The sequence below is a fragment of the Onychostruthus taczanowskii genome, unplaced genomic scaffold (assembly GCF_017590055.1).
Source record: "Onychostruthus taczanowskii isolate IOZ18803 unplaced genomic scaffold, ASM1759005v1 scaffold3, whole genome shotgun sequence".
In the NCBI taxonomy this organism is placed as follows: domain Eukaryota; kingdom Metazoa; phylum Chordata; class Aves; order Passeriformes; family Passeridae; genus Onychostruthus; species Onychostruthus taczanowskii.
Window position 1 is genome coordinate 23712773 of NW_024500349.1, and position 22173 is coordinate 23734945.

The following is a 22173-nucleotide window of genomic DNA, read 5'->3' on the forward strand; positions in this document are numbered from 1 at the left end:
ATTGATTAAACTCCAGCACACCTTGAGCTCTTCCCTATTTGCTTCAAGAATGGACGAGCCACCCTGAAACCCACGAAGAACAAAAGGAACTCTCATTTACCAGGTTCTGGAACACAGCAAGAAGAGAGATCAGGAACAGCTCCTGGGAGGGGGATGCTGGATTATTCCCTTTTCTGACCCAGAGCTGGGGCAACTGAGAGGTGTTTTAAACACTTTTATTCCATTTTCAGTTTAATGAGAAGGGTGAGACAATAGAATTCTGTCAGGCTTTGAGAACTCCCTACAAACCCATTTCCCACAGGAGGAAGCTGTGGATTTACAGCAGAGGATGAGCTGAAGAACTGGGAATGCAACAGGGCCTGAGATCCAAAGCTCACCAGAGGACACTGCATCTTCTAATTATTGATGAGATTATTGATGATCCCAGGCCAGGCTGGACAGGGCTTGGAAAAGCCTGGGATAGTGGGAGGTGTTCCTGCCATGGCAGGGGTGGAACAAGCTGAGCTTTAAGGTCCCTCCCAACCCAAACCAATCTGGGATTTCACCAAGGGACTTCTCACAGCTCTGAAATCCATCTACATCTCCCAAACCAACATTTGTCAGCAAAGCTGAAGGTCTGTGTTATCATAAATTCTTTCTGTAAATCAGAATGCCCCCACAGCTCCCTCAGTCATGACCTACCCCAGGCACAAACATCTGGGAATTCTGTACCACAAGCAACAGCAGAAATTTCTCTTTTTTTTTTCTTTTTCCAATTTATCTAAATTCTCTGCTTTTGCAACCCAACGCTCTTAAATTAAATATTTATCTAAGCAACCTGATTCATCAGCTCCAAATCCAAGGTCTCCCCAGTAAGTGGAGAGAACTGGTACTGTGGAAACCCAGATTTTATTTTTTCTATGGCACTATTATTCAAATCAGAACAGCACTCCTGAATTTCACAGCTTCACAAAGCCCAGCCCATCACACAAACGTGGATTTAGAACACTTTTGATTAATATTATTTAAAAACCGACATAAAACACTGCATGTGACCAGACTGATCTGGGAAGAACACATTTCCCTGGGCCTGCTTTCCAAAGCATCTCCAGTGGCCAGCTGCCAGCACAGCCCCACTAAAATAGCTGCATTTATTCCATCGCAGGTGTTTTGGAACAAGTATCAAAGCAACCAAGCTGCACTCAAACAAAAGCAGAGATGCCCCCCAGGGCAGGGATGTTTCTCTCATGATCTGCTCTGGAAATCCCCTTCTCTCTGCAAAAGGAGGAAAAAAGAGGAGGTTTCTTGGCAGGGTCTCCAAAATTCATTTATAAAGCACGTGTCCAATCAGCAGCAACAGCAGAGACCTGCTCAGAAGGGATAATTTGGGATATTTGATGTGTACAGCTCAGGTGAAGACTGAAACACCTCAAAATTACATCTTTAGGTTATCCAAAGCACCATTTTATAATGTTTCATATGCTTTATAACTTCTCCACCAATGAAAAACAATCAATTTTTTTTTTCTGCCTGTCATCAGGAAAGAAAAAAAATACTTTTAAATTTTTAAACTCTACAGCAAGGAACTTTCCCCAGTCAAGGTTTAGAACATCACACTCAACTCCACAGCACAAACCAAATTCTGTTGTTACCTGTGCAATTCTTGACTCGTGCTTCAGATCTCTGCCAACAAAACCAGATCTGGGTCACTTGTCAATTTATTTTGAGAAAAATGCTAAGTTCATCCCAATTCCCCCCATAACATCCCTTGAAGCCCTCACTAAACTTTTCCCTTTATTCTCAATTACCTGATGCAAATCTGAATTTTCTGTGTGATCCAAGAGCTCCCTCAGCCCCAAGTTCAACAACTGCCCAAACTTCCCCTTCTTCCAGAATTAAGGCAATTAATTCTTCCAGAATTAAGGCAACCAAACCAGTCACAAAAAACCACAAAGGATTTTAATTTCTGTCATGAACACAGAACAGGTCTTCTCAAGGCAGAATTACCAAACTGAAATTCAGCAGCTGAGAAACAGTGTGAGTTGATCTAAACAAGCTGTCACCATTTATTAGGGACATCCACACAACACAGGTGATTATTTAAATAAAAGGAATCAAACCACACACATAGAAAATACCAGAAAATTACACTGGCCATGACTTGTTACAGAATTCTCCTATTTCTGAAGACTCTCACACATGTGACACAAACCCCAGCAGTTCAGCACAGGTGGACATAAAAAGGCATCCTGGTGTTCCACAATAAAAAAACCAAAATAAAAATAAAAGGAAAAGCAAATGAAATTCCCAAGTTAAGGTGCACAACACCCTGTGGCATCAGACACATCTGTGAAGGGCAATTTTAAGGATGTTACACAAGAGGTAGAAGTAAGATTTTTTTTGCAGCGTTCAAACATCCACAGTTGTTTTACAGAAACACTTAAATAAGCCTAAATTGATAAATGATTAAAATCTTGCATAATCAACGAGTTTTTTTAAGCTAAGTTATAATTTCACATATTTTTGTTGGGCCCAACCAAACTGTCCTTCAGTAATATTTCACTAGCAGTGTAAAATGGGGTATTTTAAGGAAATGAGTTTGACCAACACACAGGCAAATGATACATTTCAGACACCAAACAGTAATATTAAAATATAGACACTATTCATCTTTGTATATCTGTCATAAAAAATAAAAGGAAACTTATTTTTTCCCATCTATATATTGGAAACAGCCTAATTCTGTGAAAAAACTATGCTCATTAAGGACCTATTGTGCATAAACAAGTTGTGTTTTATTCAGTAAAAAACGAAGCAATCTTTGTCTGGCAATGATTTTTACTCTGATTTATTCTCTCTCTAACCAGTGCTTTTTTGTTTTAACACACTATATGCAAATATTTTCCTTTTTAAAGCTCATTTGGCAACAAGCAAAGAGGATTTTTAACTCTAGCTCCTCAATTTGTTTAGAAGTTGCTCCTAACCCAATGTATTTTCAGTCTCTAACAGCAGAGGCATGTACATTAAACACATTATTTTGCACCTTTGATTACAGTATTGCTAATGAAGAAAAATAAAGACTTTCCATTCTACAGCACTGATAAATTTGCTTGGCAAAGTTATTCCTTTATTTTAGAAAATTACAAAGCAGTTCTCTACCAAAAAAAAAAAAAATTGATTAAAAAAAACAAGACATCTCAAGTGCTACAAACCAAAAAAAAAAAAAAAACCCAAAAAGTGCTGGTGAGTGCCATGGATAAACTGCACAGGGAATAATAAACCAAGGTCCCAGCATGGTTAAGGCTCTATTTCCCTTGAAGCAGAACAGGAGAAGACAAGGTGCAAAAATTCCCAGAAACACCCCAGGTCCTGCAGCAGGTGCATTCCTCAGCTTTAAGAGAAATCCCAATTATCCAGGCTCATTCCAAGAATCCTTGTAAAAGAGGCTGGGAGCTCATCCCTCCAGAGGTTCTTGATAAAAGTTCAAGGCGAGCCACTGAGCTCCTGAACTCAAGGCAAAGCAACAAAGCCAAATCAAGACAGAAATCCCTTAAAAGCTGCAGCTTCAATGGAAGCAGGACCACAGGCAGCTCTTCAGCAGCCCAGTTGTTCAAAAATAACAATTAAAATAAATACTCCACAGTCAAATCCCTCATATTGACTGATGGGAAGTGCTCCCTGCTCCTGTTCAATCCACAAACACTAAATAATCAATAACTCAAAAGTTTTTCCACTTTAACGACTCCATTAGGAAAAATAAATTAATAAATCTGTAGCAGACTGTGGCCATAAAGAATTGAACTCTTAGTTTTGCAGCTAAGAGCACATATTCTGCCACAGAAATAAAGATCTAAAGAACAAAATCCCCAAAGCCCACTGCTTTGGGCTGTGCCACCATGCAGCATTTGTGAAAATTGCAGCTCTCAACCAAAGAATGGGCCAAAAAAAAAAAGAAAAATAATTCCAATACCCAGCTTCCAGAGCAGGTAAAAATAGAATTAAAAAAATAATAAGCATATAGGCTTAAGGTCTGTTTGTTGCATAATTTTTACGGTGTTTCAACAAAACAAAAATCCAACTTCCTGCAGAATCAGAGCTAAGACTCAGTAAATATCCCAGAGAGCCAAGGTGGATTCTGCCACTGCAGGAAGAACAGACATGAACCACAGCCAAACCCCTCCTGTGCTCAGCTCTCCTTGCTCTCTGCCACCTCCCAAGTCTAGGAAAGCTGAGCTTAAATCCTGCTTAAGTCCCTTCAAGCCCTCCTGACCATGGAAGGCAAAAGAAGAGAATTCCCCACTGGAATTTGGGCTCCTTGCTTCTTCAAGGTCCTTTTTCCTCCTTTTTATCCCCCCCCAAAAAGGGGCTGCAGGTCAAAGACAGCGCCAGGAAGCTGGGCTCTGGAAAAGTGCAAACACCTGGGGTGTCCCCAGAGTTCTCTGCAAACAGAAATCCCCCAGCAAAGCCTCTCATTCACCAAATCCCCACCTTAAAACACTGATTTCCTTCAAAAAGAAATAACCATGAGAGACTTAGCACGAACCAGAGCACAGTTCTGACTAAGGCAAATCATTCCCAAACTTCACATACCCAGGTACAGACAAAAATATTGGTGGTGGTGGTAAATTCCAGCAGCGAAGAAAAAAAAAAATATTCAGTTTGGAAAGGATAAAAATGCAATAGCAGCAGTTTGGGAATTAAAGTCACCCACTCTTGAAAAGGCCACAGCAAGACAAGCAGCATGAACTTAAATAATCTCCCTGCATGCTGCTCTAATGGGAATAACTAATTAATACCAATTTCTGAGTTTTAGTTTATGAAAATAGCATCAGAGCAACTTAACTGCCAGAGGGACCCTGTGGGTACAGAAAAACAGAGGTACAAAATCTATAACCAGAAAAAAAAAATAAAAATAAAAGAACTAAAAAATAAAGTAAAAAATAAATAATTAAGAGTTCTTCCCTGCTGCTGGCCTCCCTTCTGGGAATTAATAAGGATGAATCATCAAAAACCTTCAGTTATTTGCACAGAATACAGAAATAATTGCAATTCTTAAGTCTATGTTGTACTGGACTATGAATTTGGGATTTGAAAGCATTAAAGATTCAGTAACAACTATCAAAAAGCACCCTGATAATGATCCTGACTCAAAAAGGGACAGCTGAGTGCTCCATTTATTTAAACTGCAGCAATCCAGTGTCCCTGCCACCAGGACTGGCTACAACTCTGCCACCTTCACCCCAAATTTAAAAAGTATAAATCAAAACAGGGGGAAAAAAAACCCCAAATAATAAATCTCATGAAAGCTGAGTGGAAGGGTGGAGGTGGGGGAAAAAGGGAATAAACTGAATTTTACCTGATAGCTTCTCAAAATGAGGAGGGAAAGGGACATTTTTTTTTTTTCTCTCTGTAAACATCAAAACTAACTCCAAACCAAAACCACCTCTTTGGCTTAAATGTGTCCCAAAACCTCAATTCTGCTTTCCCTGAAGTCAGTAAAATGTGAATACAATTACTCCCTAAAGCCACAAGCATTACACTTGTGCTTATTCACACCCAAAACTCAGTGCAAGACTTGCAGAATCTGTGCCTTGCTGCCAAATTAAACACCAGGCAGCAAAAATGATGTTCTGACTGACAGAGCTGCTGCAACTCCAGGTGTTATCTTACAAAATAAAGTGGGTTTTTTTTTCCTTAAAATGCAAAAGGTTTCGTAATAAAACAACAGAAGTGGAGCATTCTGAAATTAGGAGCTGAAGACAAAACTCATTCTAGGTCTGATGCTGTCCATGACCAATGAATTTAAAGAAAAGGGCACTAAAAAATTAATAAAACTTATTTTTCCAAATAAAAGCTTATTTTTGTTTGAAGAGCTGGAGTTTTTGTGAAGAAAAGTGAGCAAGGCCAAGTGAAACAGGAGCACCTGACCTGGGCACAGGATCCAGGGGGACATTCCAGAGCCACAGAGCTCCTTCAGGAACCCAGCCTGGAGCAGCTCCCGAGTGCAATTAACATAATTAACAACATGAGTTGATTGCAGCCACGTGGAACCCTTTAAAATGCATTTTTTTTAAAACTGAAATTGGAACCAGAAGTGACCACACAGCTTTTTAACACTCTGGAAAAAAATCAGATTGTTAAAGGCACATTAACTATGAGCTAATTAAGAGCATTAATTAACACATGAGCAGTACAATAAGAACCAGTTATACCCTAAACATTCACTACTTCAAAACAACCCTGGTTGTGTAAACAGAAAAAAACCCCAACATCCAGACTCTGAAATTCTGATTTCCTGTCAGCACAGCACAGCAACGGTAAATTAATTTTAATTTGGGTAATTAAACCCCCAAATCACCCAGGAACTGATATACTGCAAACTCCACTTTGAAGCTGTGGAGCACAATCAGTTGCACAAATGCAGATTGAACCTTCTTAAATTACTTTGTGCAAATAAATTCTATGTACACTGAGAGAAAACTAAAATAACTCTGGTACCTGTTTTTTAGGCTAAGGTTTGAAATTGTCTCTAAGCAAAGTTCACTTTCTTTAGGGGAAAAAACCATGATTTTGCTATACTAATTATCTGATTTCTATCTACTTTTGCTTTTAAACTTCACTCAGTGGATTACAATGAGGCCTGGGTAAATTTTAGCTACAAATCTCCAAGCCTCAATAGAATTAAGGATGGCACTACTGAGACAAAAATCTGCTCTAGAAACATCCACGCATCCAGAACTACACAACTGCATTTGGAAAAATTCTGCAAGTACAAATATGTATGAGAACAGCTCTATAATTACCCACAAAAATGTCAAATTTGACACTGAACACCACATGACATAAAAATCTTCATTTTAGTCCTTCAAATTTTGCTTATATCCCCAACTTGATTCACTTTTAACCCAAGAACTGCTCTCCAAAGCTGTTCATTAATATCCTGATACTCAAGAACCTTAATTATTAGTACATGTTAGGAGACTGTGGAACAGTAAGACAGTTGTTAAAGCATTAAAATATTCCTATATGCCCTAAGATCACAGCTTGAATTAATTAGTCTTTACTAGTTTTCACCCTGAACAACCACACACTGATTGTCTAAGCCACACAATGGAGACTAATTAACAGCAATTAAATATATTAAACCTTCCACACCAAAAAAAATGATCAGTGAAAGAGCTTTGGTAACCTAGTACATAATTAGCTTTGTGTAAATATTTTGCAAACATCCCTCTCCCAAAAAATTCCTATATACCACGTGTATATTTATATAATAATATACAGAGTTCCTGAGTAAATCATTAAATTTGATTATTCGGAAGATTTGGCAAAATATTTAACTTCATATTACTCAAATAGATTTTTTTTTAAAAAATAAACATTCAGCGAAGACATTAAAATAAATATGGAATGTGTCTGAAAAAAATTATAGTACCATGAACATATATTAGTAACAAATAATAGGTTTTTTATATAAGTGCATACTATGTTATATTGTTACTGGTTTTAAACAGACTGAGGAACCAATAAATCTAATTTCTAATCCTGAGCAAGTTTTCTATCACCTGCTAATGAGCACTTCCATGCAGCTCACACTGCAAAGCTACAAAAATCCACTTTTTTAGTGGAAAAACCCAAGTGGAAATTCTATGGAAAAGCTCAGCTCACATTGGCTTTGCTGGAAACTGAACTGGCAACACAAAACCCTCTCAAAACCAGCACTGGGCACTGATTATTCCTGTAAAACAGAGATAACCTGTCCCAAAAAACACCACCACAGCAGCACAGATTGCTCTGACACAGTGATGGGGTGCGAACTACTCAGTGATCACTTTGGCTCTGGAAAGAACTACACATGGTGCAAAAAATGAAAATAAAACAAACCCTGAATGACTATTGAGTACCTTTAAATATCCTAAATTGTCTCATTAACCAAAAAAAAAAAAGATAATTAAGTTCTACCAGACTCTGGTTGCTCAGGTCCTGGCTGGACTTGGGTAAGCACAGGAGGAAAGCTCAGCTCTTGTTCAGCTCCTCTGAACATTAAAATTCTCAGCAGCAGACACCTGCAATATTCAACTGCATCAACACCACCACAAGCCGTGTCTCTCCACACCACAGTACCACAGCACTGACCAGGCACTTTAATTAACCCTTTTTTTTTAATTAAGCCCTTCCTGACATCCAGTGAAATCCACCTCTGGCGGTGCTGGGCAGGACCTGAGCCCTTCTTTCCCCATCCTCCGCTTTCCGTTTATTATCGCCGGTCACTCCAAAACCTTCCTCGCTTCCTCAGCTTCTTCACTTCCTCTGCTTTCCTGCTCCAGGCTGCTTTTTTCCTGGCTGCTCATGCTTGGAGGACAAAGCTGTTGCAGGAGCAGTTGTTGGTTTCCGTGTCCAGCTGGAGGGGATTTGGGCAGAGCCAGCTGCAGCGCGCACCAGAGCGCGGTGCGAGCTCGGCGCGTGGCGCCGGCCAGGGCTCGCAGGGCAGCTGCCAGGGCCAGCACATCTGCAACGACAGCACAAACACATCAGTGGACAAGACTGGAAAGGTCATTGCCAGGCTTTGGTTTCTCTTTCTGCCTCTGTCGAGGTCAGGATTGAAGGCACTTGAGAGGATAGTGTGCGTTTAGGCTTAGATGTTTATTTTTTCTTGTCTATGTTACAGTGTCACAGCAGTGAGTTCTACAGCCTTTCACTAACAAGGTACAAAATGGCTCACTATCGCTTGTTACAAGGTCTTTTAAGCCCAAATTATCCAATTAAGAAATGACACCTCAATTATGTTTACTTTTAACCCAATAACTAATCACTCGAAATCCGCAATGTGACTTTTCTGTCCAATTACATAAAACCACCCAAACCCATGGAGAAGAAGGTGAAGAACAAGGACCAGCCTCCACCCCAAAACCTCCATCTTGCTCCATATCTATTACTATATTCTAAACCCTTAAACTCTGAGTTTCCCAGCCTGTGATATCACACACTTCTATTCAAACTCCACACCCACAATCCCAGTTCTGTCATTCCATTTTGGAAGCTTCTCCACAGCCTCAGGTCAATGCAGTGTTCTCTTGGGGGTCAGTGCCTGGCAGCACAAAGTCTATAACCCCCAGCACCCAGAACTCCAACACATTATTAATTTTTTTTTTTTAACTGCATAAATTCATTCAACTCACAGCCCTGAGCAAACCCTGCTCAAGGAGTGGCTGAGCTGCACCAGTAATGACAGCTGCAACATCTCACATGAATTGTCTGTGCAAAAAGGGTCCAAAATGCTGCAAAAGGATCCAAAATGCTGGTGGACACTGGGCAAACTGGTCTGCTGAGGCTGCAGGCAGTTCTTTGATTTTGCAGGAAGAAGTGAACATTGATTTTTGGATTGGTGAGTGAAACCACAAAGATCTGGTCAAATACAGAAATGAATTCTTAAGGCAGCTCCACAGGGGATTTGTTTGCAACTGCAAATCCTGCACGGCCAGGGACTGCAAGCCTGCACATTTCCAGCCACAACTGCTGACACTGCAACCTTTCAGACAGAAATGTTGATGAAATGTGGGACTAAGTGAACCAAGCTGCTCCTACACTTCTCTGGGAATTCAGGAGGGGAGGGGGCCTCACCAAAACCTGGGACTCAACAGGAGGGACCAGGGCCTGGTGATGCCATAACTCATTGTAAGAGATGACAGAGCTGTTATTTGTAGTGTTGGCAATATTTAGATGCTGTATTGGCATTAGATCTAATCATAATCATCCAATTAACCACTCTGTCCTACTTCTCCTGCCTGGCCAAGAACCTTCCTTCTACTACTCCTGACTCCCACTTGGAGTTTAAGTCACATGAAAGTTTTAGGAGTAATTTTAAAAGTCACTTTGCATATAGGTCTGTTGTTTTAAGGCATGACTTTTTACATTTTAATTTTTGATACCTGAACTGGAAAAGCAAAACATTTTGATTCTCTTTCTTGCTTATCACAAGAGCAGCTATTCCACAGCCAAAGGAACCTCACTGTCCACTTCACTTCAGCACTAAGGAGTGAATTCCTCTTTTGTTCTGAGACCCAGGTATTTTCTGAAGGAAAATAATATGATCTTTAACCTCAGACCATAACTTGCAACATTTATTGCTGCTACAAGTTATTCTGGCTTTACTTCAACAGAATTTGGGAAACGTGGAATGTCATTCCTGGTGGCTTTGTATTTAGGTAAGGTAGACAATTGTTCTGCACAACACTGCAAAATTTTTTATTATTTTATAAGCTGAAGAGAAAAAGTTTAGCCATACCAGCAAATAATTCTACCTGCTTAAAAACAGCACACTTTTGCTTTTAGGACCACCACTTATGGTTATATCATGTCACTGAAGAGTTTTTACAGTTGTCCTCTAGTCAAGAGGAAAAAACTTCAAATATCTTAAAATCTTAACAGCAAAAAAAAAAAAAAAAAAATAGAACTCAAAGTAATTTAGAGACTTAAAAAGTAACAAGAGCCTATTTGCAAACTTCCTTGCTGAAGTGACAAGAATTGCCAGGTATTGCAAATTTACATTTTTAAGTGGAACATACTCGTGACTAAAAAGCTGAACAAGCTCTGAGGGCTGCAGGAAAGGGCAGCATTACCTTTCTCGTTGCTGTAGCGTGGCCCCCCATGGCTCTGGGGGTTTGCAGCATTCCCAATCTCATCCTTCCGACGTGCCTGGGTCACCTGAATGGCTTCCAGGTGCAGCTCCAAGGTCCTGGAGATGTTCCTGTGCAGGGGAGCACCACAAAGCCTCTCCATTCTTCCTATCAGGGCGAGCACCTGGCAGAAAACTCAAACTATTGTTTCATGTCCTTGCTTGCTGTACTATTGTGACTTTTCTACTTTCTGCTCTAAGTTCTCTGCTCTTTCTGTTCCTGAGGCCTGCTTCCACAGCTTTCTGAAAGCCTTCTCACCTTTACTAGTTCCCACAATCCCCCCTCTCTCCCAAATTTAGTAAACACCCTCACAAAGATCAAACAGCAACAGCACATCCCGCTTGCTGTACTATTGTGATTTCTCTACTTTCTGCTCTAAGTTCTCTGCTCTTTCTTTTCCTGAGGCCTGCTTTCACAGCTTTCTGAAAGCCTTCTCACCTTTACTAGTTCCCACAATCCCCCCTCTCTCCCAAATTTAGTAAACACCCTCACAGAGTTGCAACAGCACATCCTTTCATTATACAGAACCTCTCACCATATAAAAGAAAGATGTACTGTCCCAGTGGGGAGCAAAACTAATAGACCTCTAATAGAAACCACATCAGAACCCACCACTCTAAAGCTATCAGAGAAAACTGATAACCCTATTTAAATTAATCAGTAAACTTGAGCAAAGAAAAACCTAAGTACCCTTGAAAATTTAGTAAAAAAAAAAATTGCAAAAAAATCAAATCACACCCCACAAATAGTCCTGTATTCATCACCCACAAAGACTTCTAACTCCTACAGATTACTTCATAACCTAAAGAAAATCAACAAAGCAACCAAAAACATGACACTCCTCCAACCCAGACTTCCCTGTCTATCGGTAACTCCCAGAAGCTAACCTCTGGTTAGCTTCAATTTAAAAGACTATTTTCATAGCTTAGAAGACCACTATTTTCATCAATTTAAAAGACTTTTTTCAACATACCACCCCAAAGTTCACCCTTTCAGTTCACAGAATGACTGGGGTGGAAGAGACCTTTAAGATCACAGAGTCCAACCCACGCCCCAACACCTCAACTGAGCCGCGGCGCTGCGCTCTGCCTGTCAGCCAACTCAGTATCAGCCAACTCAACCACCAGTTCCAACCATCAGCCGAAGAAAACAGCCGTAAAACCACCAAACCCACTGAGGCTGATGAGTAAACAACCAAATCCCAGGAGAGCTGCAGCCCCTGCAGGCGTACCCGGGCGCGCTCCCGGGCCTGGTCGGCGAGCAGGCGATCCACGCGGGATGGATTCGTGGCGAACCGCGGCACGGGGCTGGGCATGGACCTGGGCACGGAGCTGGGCTGCCCTGGGAAGCATCTTGCAAGGTCAGCCTCAGCCTGAAAGGGAAAGAATTTGTCAGGGTGATGGCTTGAAGTGACTACGGTGTCCTCAGTCTGGCGCGGTTTGGAATTTTCAAGCGGATTAGGAGTGAGCGCACAGTCGACTTCTGAGTGCACTGACAGAAAAACATTCCCAAATCTCACAGGATCCCAGAGTGGTTTGGGCTGGAAGGGACCTTAAAGCTCATTTTATTCCAGCCCCCGCCATGAACACCTCCCACCATCCCAGGTTGCTCCAAGCTCCCTCCAACCTGGCCGTGAACCCTTCCAGGGATCCAGGGGCAGCCACAGCTTCTCTGGGATATCTGTGCCAGGGCTTCCCCACGCTCACAGGGAAGAATTCCTTCCTTTTTCCATGAGGGAAACACTAAACCACTGTTGGTTTAATCCCAAACTCCCTGGACATGGATTTGCAACAGAATGATTTGGATTGGGAAAGGACCTGCAACTTCCACCATCCCAGGCTGCTCCAAGCCCCATCCAGCCTGGCCTTGGACATTTCCAGGGATCCAGGGGCAGCCACAGCTTCTCTGGGCACCCTGTGCCAGGGCCTCACCACCCTTATGGCAAAAATTTCTTCCCAAATCTAACCCTGACCTCTTTTGGTTTGAAGTCATTCCCCTTGACCTATCACTACATGTCCTTGTCAGAAGTTCCTCTCCAGCTTCCCTGCAGGAATATTTCTCTAATTCAGCTCTCCCTCAGAGCTCAACACCTCTCACTGCTTCTCTCCAATGGTATTATTTTAAAAAAGAACCATATTAGGATTATTTACACATATCATGATTATTTAAAAGAAGAACCAGGTGATAGCAGCAGCATAAATCACATCCCAAGTGCATCAGGATGACCCCACATTTAACATCACTGATACCAGCTATTTAACCCACAAAATATTTTTTCTTTAACAGAGAAAATCATTAAAACAACAGCCAAACTTCCACTGAGAAAGAGTGGCTTTGCCAGGGTCTAACACACACAGTGAATAAACAGCACCAAAGCTATTTTTGGGTAGGAAATTCTTACATTTGAGTGAAAAAGACACAGCTAGCAGTAGATTCCTTATCTCATTCCTTCTCCAGGGTACCATGGATGCAGGAGAGAGGGGTCAGGTGCTGCACTGCAGTTCAAGGCAAGCCTCACACTGTGCATATTTGTACTGATAGTATGTGGTGAAGTCCTTCTCTTTTTGTTTTACTTCCACATTATTTATTCTCTGCCCTGGCCTATCATGGATTACAAGAGCTGACTCCACCAGTATTCACCACCTGAGGAGCCTGAAAGGCATCCAACAAAAAAACAAATGGATGGAGAAAAGGTCATGAATTCATAAAATGACACCAGGTAATTAGGTGCACATTTAATATCGCAGACAATTCCTAACTTGTGGAAATGCTTTAAATGTGAGATCCCTGGAAAAGTGGGGTTTATGAAAGGAGACAGGTAAGCTGTGACCCCAAAGCAGCTGCAAAGTTTTCAGAGAGCTGAAAGGGCTGTGATTAGACAAGGAAGAGAGAATTAAATGAAATCCCAGGGGCAGTTTCTCTGTCCTTGCAGTCATCCCCTCCTGAGGAATGTGGTTTGGCTGCAGGAATGGGAGCCAGGCTGTGGCTTGGACTGAGAACAGTTTCTATTCTGTAACTACAAACCACCCTGAGGAACCCACAGCAGCTCGCTGGGATAAAACTGGAATGGACCAGAGCAAGGGGTCAATTAATCCCCTTTGATTAATAAGTATGAGGATAAACAACCCTCCTTTCATGATGAAATAAAAAGCAGGAGACAAAAACGATGACTTGGTCTTTGCAAAAAACTTAATTTTCCAAATCCTGCCTGAGAACAGGAGACAAACACTGGAGCAAGAACATCCCTTTCTTGCTTCCAGAGCATTCCTGGAAGGCCAGACAGGCACAGAGGAGTCTTGGTCAAAGGCACCCACGAGAGAACAACACAGGCATCTCCATTCAGAATTCCAGAAGTCCATTAGCAAGGCCCCACAGCTGAGGATGGAGAGGAAAAGGGGTTTTTCTGGTCTACTTTGCTCAGACACCTTTACCCAGTGACCAGGAGGCTTCTCACACGTGGGAGTAGCACCCAGTGCATAATGAGAACCAGGGATTATGGGCAATTTATTTTCTGAGACCTGGCATAAAATTCAGGGATTTGACTCCTCTTGGGAAAGCTCTTCCTGCTTCTTTGGAGCAGAGAGCTTTCATTCTTCATTCCCAAGTGCAAAACGCTCATTATCAGCATGATCCTTCCCCTGCCAACAGTTCTGGGAGCGAGTGTGAAGCTGGAAAGTGACCGTAATGAGAAGAGCATAAACTGGAATTCCCTTTGGGAACAAAAAAAATATTGTAGGTTTTCTCTACAGACACACAGAGGGTGCCCAGCATTAGTTACTTCATTTTAACTACAGCCAGAGACTTACTACAACAAGAAAAAAAAAAACAAAAATCAGAAGAAGAGAAAGCCGTGATTGTATCATGGACAGTAAAAACCAAACCAAAAAAAAAAAGACCAAAACCCCCAACAAAGCAAAGAAGAAAAACCATAAAACTTTCTCTCTTACAACCAGCCAAGTCTTTATCAGGAATCATCACCAGCTGTGTTTTACCTTCTTCCTCTCCTTCTCCAAAGCTCTCCACTGCTCGGAACACTCCTCCAGCCGGACGTGGAGCTCATTAGCAGGGCCACTGCGGCTCCTGGGAGGTCTGAACTTGTGAAATGGGCCTGGAAAGGCAAAGCAGGGTGCAGGGACATCTCCAGGGAACAGCTCACTCATGAAGGGACTCAAGGGGTTGAAGTCGTCACAGTGGAAAAGATCAACGAGGTCCGAGAACGGAAACGGCGGCGGAGGGAAATTGAAAGTGTTTGCTGGTGGAAACAGTTGGTGATTAAATGGAGGGAAGCTGGGATTCTGCTTAAAATCAGACATGAATGGGAAGGAAGGAAGCAGAGAAGGATTGATGAAATCTGACAAGCTGCCACCGCTCTGCTCGTGCTTTTTCGGAAACGCGGCGAAAGGCTGGCGGTTTGGGGCCGTAGATCCCAAAGGAGGGATCCAATTCCTTCTACCTCTTCTGTCATCTTTACTGCCACTTTCCTGGCTCTGCCTCTTCGGGAACCTGTGGTATTTCTCAGCAGGGTCGTCATCTGCAGCCTTCTGCTGCACCGGCCAGTCGGGTGAAAAACGGACGGGGAATTTGCGGCGCCGCCCGTCCTTGCTCACCCCGGCATCCTCCCGGTGCTTTCCAAGGGGTCTCACCTGCTTCTGGCTCTCCGAGGTGAAATGAGGAACCCCCAAGGGGCTGGAAACTCCATCTGAGGTCTGTAACCTCCCATCTTTCCTGGGAGGGAGGGTGGGAAGGAGCTGGGAGAAGTAGGAGGGCTGTGTGAAAGGCTGGTGGGTGGGAGAGCCCCCAGACATGGTGGAAACCCCTGATGAGGACTGGGGGCTCGTTGCCATTTGTTTTCCATATGGAATTTCAGATGCAGCTGCCAGGCTGCTCCCATCCAGCCACGCACACCCCTGGTATGAGGAGTAATTGCCATTTTGCACAGCGTTTTTCACAGATAAATCATATTCAGCTGCTTGAGGAGAGCTTTCCTTAGGGCCCATATTCACATTACACTCATTATTATTATTATTATTGAAAACATCCCCCAAAGTAAAGCCACAATGGCCATTTTGCACATGGCTTTCCTGGGGTTTTCTGCCTGCTCCTCCAGAAAATGTGTTTTCCTTAGGGGGTGGGTTGAAAAAATGAAGGGATGGATGGAGAGGCGACTGCAGTTTGGGAGCAGCTGGGAAGTTCTCATATCTCTTAGAGAACAAGCAGCTGTCCTGGGGTACTTTATCCCAAGAGTTATCACCACCAGGCTGATTGGAAAGATCAGGGGAATACTTAGTTTGTCCTTGAACGTAATTTTTCAGAGCTTTTCCTCTTTTCCAAAACTCCTTCTGGGCGCTGGGGCTTTCTTTCATCCTGTTCCGAGGAGAAAAAGGGCTAAAACTGGACCCACGTTTTTCAAAACCTCCATTTAATCTCCCATGGTCATAAGTGCACAAATGCTGGTTCCAGCCCCCGTTTGGGAAGGAAAACCCTTCCTGGGGAGCTATGGTGCTGTTCTGCAAGGAGGAATTGCCAGGGTTCCTCGGGGCATTGCTGGGATGAGCACGGGGAGAGAGCCAAGACTCGAGGAGCTGAAGGTCCCCCAAACCTCTGTGCAGCATCTCCACCTCAGGAGGCTCCTGCAGGGCTTCCTGGTGGCAGCTGGAGCCCAGCAGGTTGGGAAAATCCTTGCTTGGGACCCAGTGCTGAGCTGGGAACTCCCCGCTGCTGCCCACATCAGGTGCCCACACAGGGGGGAACAACCTGGATGGAGAATTCCTGGAACAGAGTTAAAGCAACCTCCCGTCAGGATTTAAAACATTTCTGGCTTTAAAACAACTCACACATCACGTGTTACATTATTGGCCAGACAGGCACAGCTCTCCCCAAAAACAGGAGGAATATTCCCACTGCAGCTGAGCAAGGGCTCTGTGGAATCTCATCACCCACACTGTTTATTCTGCACCTTCAGAAATGCAGAGTTTATTTGGATTTATTAAATGTCTCAGATTCCACTGTATTCAGTCAGCTCCCTGCTGGTTAAAATTAATTATCATCCTTTTTTCCCCCTCCTCAAATGCTGCAAAGCTGATGGAAAACTTTAAAAAATGTGCATTTTTAACAGTTCAGTATTGTTTTTTTTTTAACTGGCAAATGAAGTGAAGACACTTCCACGTTTTAAAGGGCTGTCATTACTCAACTCTGAAATAATTAAAAATGAGCATCATATCTGTGTGACAATGAGCATAAAAACCAGCACAGAAATTATAAAAACCCTCAGAGCAAACTCACCAATCTGTAGCTGGCTCTGGCTTGTTTGGCTCCTCTAAAATGCTCGACACCAGCCCAAACACATCAGGGCCATTGCCAGAGTAAGAAAGATTTATTGGTGCCCTGAAAAAAAAAAAAAACCCAAAAAAAACCACCAAAGTAAAAGTTTTAAATAAGTAAAACTTATTTAAAGTTTTCTCCTAAACAAAGCAGACAAAAAGAAGATGAAAACTTCATTTTTGCAGCATTTTTCAGTTGTTTTGAATTTAACGTGTCCTCAGCATCCCTCTACAGAAATCCTTTCCTGCATTTGTGGATTCTATTGCCCAAATAAAGTAGAATTATTTTCCTTCTGGTTTCACCAGACACTTTCCAAGCAGCAAAAATTTTCCTCTCTTTCCAATAAAAAAACTGTTTTATGGACATTCCTTCAAACCTTGACTGTCTTGTTTAGAGCATAAATAGGATCAATATTCTCAAAGTCTGGAGCACTCTAATTTACCTACTGCCAAATAATTCAATACCTATTCTGTTAACCTCAAAAAAAATAATAAATAAATATATAAATATCAAATATAAATTATATATACTTAAATTGAACCACTTTTTAATCCCCTTTTGGACAGGTCAAAATTTTACTAAATATTTCTGGTAAGCACCCAAGGTTTCCAACAATTTTTAAACAAACTCAACTTTTTACTTCAGGCGCAAGATGAGATTTTTATGGAGTTGTTTGGAATGACTCCTCCTCACAAGTTAATAATAAAGCTTTCCTTCCCCCTCTATCCTCATTGTTTTGCTCCAATAAACTTCCCTCCCCACCTGGAATCCTTTCAGGGCCCCTGAAGATCTCTGAGATTTCCTGGTCCCACCTTTCCCAAACCCCCCTGGCTGCCACATAACTGCTCACTGACTTTGCTGGTTAACAGAGACCATAAAATATGGGACAAACTCATTAAAAAAAATCACATTTTAATCCCAGTGAGAACCACACCCTGCTGGCTTTTCAGACCTCACCAGTTTCACCTCTAAACTCATCCCTGATTTACCCCACGACTGCTCAGCTCCTCTCTGAGGAACCTGGATTTAATTTAAGATGCACAGAAGTGCAAAGACTCTTGAAAATAAATGTTTTGTGAATGCAGAATTGATATTTCATAACCAGATATTTTCTGGGTCTTGGTCAAATAAAGTTTTTTTCTTTTTTCTAAAGTTTTTTTCCTATTTTTTTTTTTAGGGAGACCTCAAGGAATCCTGAATATCCACAGGCTCAGCATGGATGCAGACAAGGATTAACCCTAATTCCATAACTTTTTTGGTTTTTTAAAGCTACCTTGCAATAATTTTAATTAGCAAATTAGCCTTGTATATTTTAATTAGCAAATTGCCACTCCTTGCTTAAAATTAAGTCACAGCTGACACGAAAGCTGTGTGATCTTTTATTCAAACTGACACTTCCCACTGAAAACCAGCAAAAGAATTAAGGTTTTTTGCCATCCATTATCTTCTTTAACTGTTACCTTTCAGCACCTTGTGAGCCAGTGGACTCCACTTTCTCCCCACCTCAGATTTTGTCTTTCTTATCAAGCAAATGATACAAACAATGCACTGAGATATTAGAAATGCTCATTAAAAGAGCATTTTCTCATCAGAAGCTGCTGTGTCAGTCTCTACCACCCAATTCCCTCCAAAAAAAGGCAATATTCTGTCACCATCACTTGGCTTTAGGATGGAAAAAAGAAACCCCAGCAGAGTTTTTTTATCACAACCTCAGTAACAACCACCACAGAACAAAGAAAATCTGAATTTCCACAGATGCCTGAAACTCTCCCCAAAAAACATCTAGGATTTGTTCTGTAACACAAGAATCTCAGTGACCCAGAAGCCCCAAGGCCACAGCAGGGATGCTGATACCTTTTTTTTGGGCACTCCTGGAAGGCAGTTTGGGATCCAAAATCCTCAGCACATCCCAGCCAGTCCCTGCACAGCTGGGAGGGCTCCGGGGGCGTGGGGGGACTGGGGACTGCTGCCAGGAATGGGGAGAACAACTGGGTGTCCATGGTTTGCTTCCTGCTGTTCACCTGCAGGGAACAGAGAAAAAAATGGTTTTTAATGTTAGGTGTTCATCTGGTGAGCAGGAAAGGCAGCAAAGCAAAGCTTTGCTGTTGTTTCCTGAAATAAATTAATTTTTCAGCACTGCCTAACGCAGCCACGACAGAAGGATCAAGTCTAAATCACGTTCCCCCCCTTTGCCTTAAATTAACCCAAATCTGTCTTCTAAAAAGAAATATGCAAATATCAGAGTGCACTCACTGCACAGCAATAGGAATTCTCCACAGGTTTCACATTTTGGGTGCTGGTGTGGCACCTTGACAGCTCAGACCCTCCTGCTCCACGAGACTGGGAATGCCCCTGTGCCAGGCAAACACATCCCCTCTGGAAAACAAGAGACAACATCTCTGTTATACCCAAAAAACACAAAATATTCCAGTGAAGAAGGGAGGGGCGTCAGGGAACTCCACAGAGCGAAATGGAGATAAAGAAAAGTAACCCAATACTGCTGCAGAAAGGAATATCACAAATAAATTATTTGTTCTGAGGTTGTTGATGCCAACAAAGACTGGGGCAGGTGATATTTGAGGCCTCTTCCAACCTGGAATTCTCTGAATTTAATTTACAATTAATCCTTGTCCCAGACTCGGATCTCCCTTCCTGGGGATTTTCTGAGCAGGTTGGTAGAAATATTCTCTGGTCGGGTGTGTTCCAACCAAGAGCAGGGCAGAACAACCCTGCAGTGAATGTTTTTAAATAAATAAGTAAATAAAAAGTTCACACTGAGAGTTCATCACTTGCTACAAACTGATTTTGCACACCCAAACCAATCCCTGTTAAATAACAGAATTAGAGACATCAGGACCCCGTGGAGGCCACACAAATATCCTGTAAAATTCCATATAAACAGCATGGAACACATCAACAGCCTGGCAGAATTTTTTCAACAGGCCAAAATCCCACAAGAACTCAGCAGCAAACCCACAGCCCCTGGTCCTGTTTGGGCTACCAGGGAGCAGCAGACAGAGAGAAATTCCTGCTCCTCAGCCAGAGAATAAAAAACTTGTGCACAGATTAAAAATAGGGCCCGTAACAAATGGATTTATGTTTTATTTTCAGAGCCATTCATCACTGCTGATGGGAGTTGTGCAGGACAATGTGTCTGAAGCCCAGGAGAAGAGGGACTTCATGTACCCTAGATAAGGCTCAGTGCTTCCAGAACACTGGAGCCTGTGCTTCCCCCCAGGCAAACACTAATTCTGCTCTGAGGTTTATATAGGAACCACTAACAAGTGCAGGGAAAAAAAAAAAATCACTCAATCTCAAAATTAAAAATCAATTCATTAAATGCTGCCTTTTTTTTTTTTAAAGGCAGGAGGGAAAATCAGATTACAACTCCCAGAGTCTTCAGTAGGGTTTTTACTTTATTCCCCTGCAAATCCTGGGAAAGCCACTGGTCTTAATAAATCACCTTCAAAAACAACAATAAAAACCTATATCTAAAGCCCAGACAGGTTTTCTGGACTCATATTTTTCATTCAAACAGTGAAAGAACAGGCAAAAAAAGTATTTACCAAAACCATTCACTATTTCCAAAAGCCTCAAGCAGTTCTTTGTACTTAAATTCTCTTCCAAAGTTTCTTTTGAGGAGAAATACATGAGCACAACTTCATCAGTAAAATGTTAATATTTCAGGTATAAATAAAAATGAAATTAAATAGCATCAAAGCTATTGTTGTAGTATCTTGACATTAAAAAAAAGGAGAGATTTAGATCAGACATTGAGAGAAAGTTGTTCCCTGTCAGGGTGGGCAGGCCCTGGCACAGATTCCCAGAGAAGCTGTGGCTGCCCCTGGATCCCTGGAAGTGTCCAAGGCCAGGCTGGAGCAGCCTGGGATAGTGGAAAACGTCCCTGCCCATGGCAGGGGCAGGGAATTAGATGATTTTTAAGGTCCCTTCCAACCCAAACCATTCTGGGATTCTGTGATCTGCAAGATCAGTGAGAGATGTATCCGAGACATTTTCCACACAGAGGCTTCCAGAAGGGCAGCTGGAAACAAGAGACCTGCACCTTGTGAAAATCCTCTCTGTGCCAGGATTCCACAGCAGGACACTGGAACCCTGCTTGGAACCCTGGAACCCTGGCTGCTGGGAATTCCAGCCTTTCTGTGCTGCCAGGCACTGACCCCCAGAGAACACTGTATTGACCTGAGCCTGTGGAGAAGCTTCCAGAATGGAATGACAGAACTGGGATTGTGGGTGTGGAGTTTGAATAGAAGTGTGTGATATCACAGGCTGGGAAACTCAGAGTTTAAGGGTTTAGAATACAGTAATATAGATAAAGCAAGATGGAGGTTTTGGGGTGGGGGCTGGTCCTCTTCTTCTTCTCCTTCTTCTCCATGGGTTTGGGTGGTTTTGTGTAATTGGATAAAAAAGTCCCCATTGCAGCCACGGGTGGTTGGTTATCGGGTTAAAAGTGAAAATAATTTGGGTGTCATTTGTTAATTGGACAGTTGATCCTTCAAAGGCCTTGCAGAGAGAGAGATGGGTTCCATTTTTAGTTTGTCAGAGTGCAGTGCTGCAGAGCTCAGGGTTTGTGAGACTGAGACAGGGATAAGAACTGATAAACATCTGAGTCCAACAAGAAATTCCATCTCACACAGTTAATCCTGACCCTGGCAGAAAAGCAAAAGAATGGACAGACACTCCCATGTTGCTCCTCATCACTGGCAGGGTTTTGCTCCCAGAGTTGTCCAGCACAGCCCTGGAAGCAGCTCAGGACTTGTGGCTGTCATTCCAAGATGCCAGGAGCTGCTGGCAGAGCAGGGGAGACCCCTCGGGCAACCTGGAAGAAGTTTTAGGAATTTTCATGGAGAATCCTAAATTATGCCAGGGTTATGAACGTCTGGGGGACTGAAACAGAAAGATTTGGGGATGGACCTGCAACTTCCACTATCCCAGGCTGCTCCAAACCTCATCCAACCTGGCCTTGGACACTTCCAGGGATCCAGGGGCAGCCACAGCTTCTCTGGGAATCTGCTCCAGGGTCTCACCACCCTTCAGGAAGGATTTCCTCCTCTTTAGAGGTGAGAAGAGCTTCTGGCTCATATCAGACTTAAAGTTCTCTGAGAAAATATTTTATAAACTGAAAAATAACGTAACCACAGCTAAATATTGCTCCATTGTACAGTCAGAAGAAACTGCT

General features: G+C 42.4%; 1 protein-coding gene across 4 annotated transcripts in view; it reads right to left on the bottom strand.

The window, feature by feature from the left end:
• Positions 1-1676: 1676 nt before the first annotated feature.
• LOC121338067 (meiosis-specific coiled-coil domain-containing protein MEIOC-like) overlaps positions 1677-22173 on the bottom strand; it is a 28075-nt gene continuing 7578 nt past the window's right edge. For 3 of the 4 annotated variants that reach the window (XM_041408636.1, XM_041408637.1, XM_041408634.1), the window contains exons 3-9: positions 19230-19352; positions 18831-18997; positions 16938-17039; positions 14648-16424; positions 11887-12027; positions 10599-10779; positions 1677-8488 (exon numbers count right to left, since the gene is read on the bottom strand). In XM_041408636.1, the coding sequence (XP_041264570.1) occupies positions 8247-8488; positions 10599-10779; positions 11887-12027; positions 14648-16424; positions 16938-17039; positions 18831-18976 (2589 nt within the window). In that variant the 5' untranslated portion in view covers positions 18977-18997; positions 19230-19352 and the 3' untranslated portion in view covers positions 1677-8246. The remainder of the gene's footprint in view (positions 8489-10598; positions 10780-11886; positions 12028-14647; positions 16425-16937; positions 17040-18830; positions 18998-19229; positions 19353-22173) is intronic. The other variant, XM_041408638.1, reaches the window with a different exon arrangement.